The sequence below is a fragment of the Zerene cesonia genome, chromosome 13 (genome assembly GCF_012273895.1).
Source record: "Zerene cesonia ecotype Mississippi chromosome 13, Zerene_cesonia_1.1, whole genome shotgun sequence".
NCBI classification, from domain to species: Eukaryota; Metazoa; Arthropoda; class Insecta; order Lepidoptera; family Pieridae; genus Zerene; species Zerene cesonia.
Window position 1 is genome coordinate 10,641,387 of NC_052114.1, and position 2,340 is coordinate 10,643,726.

Sequence of the window (2,340 nt, forward strand, 5' to 3'; positions counted from 1 at the left end):
TTGTCGTTATTGGTTTATTGGGGCCTAAAAAAAGTTTATTTACAATGCGAAGTGTTCGCGAGGCAAAGGGTCACAGCGCCAACGCGACGTGCGGCGCGCGATGCGACGCCGGTGGCACGTGCGGCTGGTGCGGCTGGTGCGGCTGGGGCGGCACGTGCGGCTGCGGCGGCAGGTGCGGTGGCGGGTCGGGCTCGTCCAGGTCGAGCGCCGCGTCGATCATGGTGGTGTCGTGCAGCAGGCGCAGGCGCGACGCGCTGAGCGCGCCGCCGGCCGCCACGGCCGCGCCGCCCGGCCCCGCGCCGCCCGGCCCCGCGCCGCTCACGCACACGTCTGCGGAGGCGACAAAGTTAATCTACGATCAATATTCGGCCAATATCAATATTATATTCCTTGTAGAAACATTTCGCACCTTGAAGGGGCACGGGGTCGAGATCGAGCGAGCAGTTCATGTAGGCGTGCCGCGCGTTCTCGCTCACTTCGAAAAGGTTCGTGTAGCTGCCGGACATCGAACCTATGTCATATGATAAACTTATTAGTAATAAATAATGTAAATTTAATAAAAAAAATTACAAAGCGTTAAGTGTCAGCGTAGGTACCGTGTGAATGATTTGTGAAGGGCTGCAATGCTCGTGCGGCGGCAGCCGGCGAGTGCGGTGGTGCACTGAGCGCCTGCGCGCTGAGCGGCTGCGCACTGAGCGGCTGCGCGCTGAGCGACTGAGCGGCAAGAGCCTGAGCGAAGCTCGGCGGTAGTTCATCGCGACCATCACCAGACACTACACCTCGTCTAATAGATATGCACAGTAAGAATAAAATATATACAGGTATGGTCATATAATTAAGAACGATTTGAAATTCTAGAAGTTTTTATTTAAATAATGTCATATGCAGAGATGTATACCTTCTGAGAATCAACTTCATGTCATAAAATAGCCACATGAATACAGCAACGTGGCCTAGGAATAAATAAAAAATAGTTTGAACTATTTTCCTCAAATTTAATTTATTTTACGAGTACCAAAGCAACACATTCTAATAGTACTGAAGCTGGGCATATAATTAAGAACGATTTATTAAACACTTTACAACATTTACACTTAAAAAAATCACAATAATATGTAAGGTGAAACATTTAAGAAAAAATTTCATACATAATTTAAATAAAATTGAAGGTAATAACATTTTAATTCCTGCTTTACACGGTCATTGATTCTATATTCGGAGTCATTGATTCTATTAATTTTTGACATGTGGCTAGAGAAATAGATTTCCATTCATCTAAAAAAACCTTTTAGGGCTTTCTTAAATTGCCGCACTGTGTATTTGACCTTTAGATACTCCATTGGGTTTAGGTCTGGGCTCTTAAATGGCCAGTCTAAGACAGAAACTGATTACGCTGCAAGAAATTTCCTTACGTGCGTGCAGTGTGCTTTGATTTATTGTCGTGTTGAAATAACGAAAAAACCAATACAACGTCTTAAGTATAAGGTAACATTGTGTCTAAAAGCATATTTTTGAATTGCAATTGATCCATGTTACCTTCTTTCAACTTTACAATTCCAACACCGTGTTCAGAAAAGCACGCCCAAATTTTCACGTTTCCACCTTTAATGTAACATTATTGTACTTATGGTCGAATGCCGTATTCCGAGGACATCGTATATATCGTAGTATATCAGAACTTATTCTGTTAATTTTCGTTTCGGTAGAAAAAAATACATCCATCCATTGTCGCGCAATCCAGCTTTTCATACTTTCTCCCAAATGCAAGCTGGGCTCGGCTCGGCAGTCGCAAAGTTTCGACATGGGTACCTTCCTTGCTATCCTTTCGTGCTGAGATTTCTGAAGGGTAATTATCACCAAAATATTCTTCTTTCAGCTAGTTTGACCCTTAAAAAGGCTTTTGTTTTGCCATACGAAAGATGTTTCGGTCATCTCGATGAGTTGTATTTGACTGTCAGATATACATGGATTATTCGAAGCTTGATACGTTGCAAAACGCTTTCGAAAACCATCGTTTTTGATCATTGCAAATGGTCGGCCATCTTTTTATAAGACCATTCTTTCCGGCGAAGTTTAATTATTACTTCCCTTGTAGATTTATCACAACTTTTATTATTCCCATTATATTTAAAAAAAAGTAATCACTTTAAGCTTTTACAGCACTAAATTACACATATAGTATCTTATAACTGCAAATCGATTGGAGTGTTCTTCTTAAATTTGAATAAACGTATAAATTATAAACCGTTCTTAATCACGTGACCAGCCCGTAAATAGTAATACGATTAGAAATTTTGAAAGAATAGAAAAAATTTGATCACGAGGCAGGATTCGAACCTG

The 2,340-nt window shown here is 42.1% G+C and overlaps 1 protein-coding gene across 1 annotated transcript; it reads right to left on the reverse strand.

The window, feature by feature from the left end:
* LOC119831356 lies at window positions 1-831 on the reverse strand. The gene is made up of 3 exons (XM_038354665.1): window positions 597-831; window positions 410-511; window positions 1-330 (listed from the first exon to the last, which is right to left on the reverse strand). Exons 1-3 carry the CDS (start codon window positions 829-831, stop codon window positions 71-73), a joined length of 597 nt encoding a protein of 198 aa, XP_038210593.1. The 3' UTR covers window positions 1-70.
* Window positions 832-2,340: the final 1,509 nt, after the last annotated feature.

Excerpts from the sequence above, each read along its gene's own strand:
- LOC119831356 (XM_038354665.1), bottom strand. The coding sequence starts at position 831 with ATGACCATACCTGTATATATTTTATTCTTACTGTGCATATCTATTAGA. Across the intron at positions 512-596 it reads CTTCACAAATCATTCACACG|GTTCGATGTCCGGCAGCTAC; the intron begins GTACCTACGCTG and ends CATATGACATAG. Across the intron at positions 331-409 it reads CGACCCCGTGCCCCTTCAAG|ACGTGTGCGTGAGCGGCGCG; the intron begins GTGCGAAATGTT and ends TCGCCTCCGCAG.